This window comes from Eimeria mitis, genomic scaffold, assembly GCF_000499745.2.
Source record: "Eimeria mitis Houghton genomic scaffold, Emh_scaff1460, whole genome shotgun sequence".
In the NCBI taxonomy this organism is placed as follows: domain Eukaryota; phylum Apicomplexa; class Conoidasida; order Eucoccidiorida; family Eimeriidae; genus Eimeria; species Eimeria mitis.
In genome coordinates, this window is record NW_013569338.1 from 4,234 (window position 1) to 5,110 (window position 877).

The 877-nt window shown below is 43.3% G+C and overlaps 1 protein-coding gene across 1 annotated transcript in view; it reads left to right on the plus strand.

Moving 5' to 3' along the window:
- The window catches only part of EMH_0037450 (rhomboid-like protease 4, putative), a gene marked incomplete at both ends in the record, with an annotated part of 5,436 nt that overhangs the window by 3,124 nt on the left and 1,435 nt on the right, over positions 1–877 (plus strand). Inside the window, one exon of the mRNA XM_013495181.1 lies at positions 128–280. Within this exon, the coding sequence (XP_013350635.1) occupies positions 128–280 (153 nt within the window). The remainder of the gene's footprint in view (positions 1–127; positions 281–877) is intronic.

The window sequence follows — 877 nt, forward strand, 5'->3', positions numbered from 1 at the left end:
AGTGATCTTATATGTTATGCATGCGCATCATAAATCACCACATATTTCAACAGCAAAAGCAAGCAAACAATAACAGAAACACCGACAACAACAGCAACGTGAAAAGTTGTTTGTTTTTCTGCTTCAGAATACTGGAAGACCATCCCTCGTCCCTGCTGCATTTTGATTTTCTTCATTATTGTTTTGGTAAGGGAGAGGACAAGCAGCAGCAGCAGCAGCAGCAGTAGTAGTAGTAGTATGAGCAGCAGCAGCAATAGCGGCGGTAGCAGCGGAAACAGCAGTAGCAGCAGCAGCAACAGCAGCAGCAACAGTAGCTCCACTCCTTGTCTGTGTTACACGTTACTTTTCCTTTTCGCATGAATTCTTTATTTTTCACTTGTTGCTGCAACCCTTCCTTTCTTTGTTTCCTTCAATTTCCTCGTGTTGCACTTCCTGCTGCTGCTGCTGCTGCTGCTGCTGTTTGTGTGTGTATGCACAGCTGATAGGAATTGTGACAGGGATGTCTGGCTTCACGGATAACTATGCACATATAGGTGGATGTGTTGGTGGTATTTTATTTGGTTTTGCAACGATAACAACAGTTGCTGCATGCGATAAATGTACATTAGGGGAAAGACTAGCGACAACTAAACCCTTCAGCTATTGTGTACCCAAGGAAACCCAAATACAACTCCTTGAGAGGGCGAAGGCAAGAAGTAAGACTATAATTCTTTCGGTTTGTTGTGGTGGTTTCGTCTTCGTCTCTTTTTCTTTATCTCTCCGCTGTATGCAGTGTTCTTTTCTCTCCTTTAGATCTGTTGCTTTCTTTAGTTCTGCCTCTTGTTCTTGTATTTTCTTCTCTGGTTGCGTCTTCTTCACTGCAACTATTGCTGCCGCT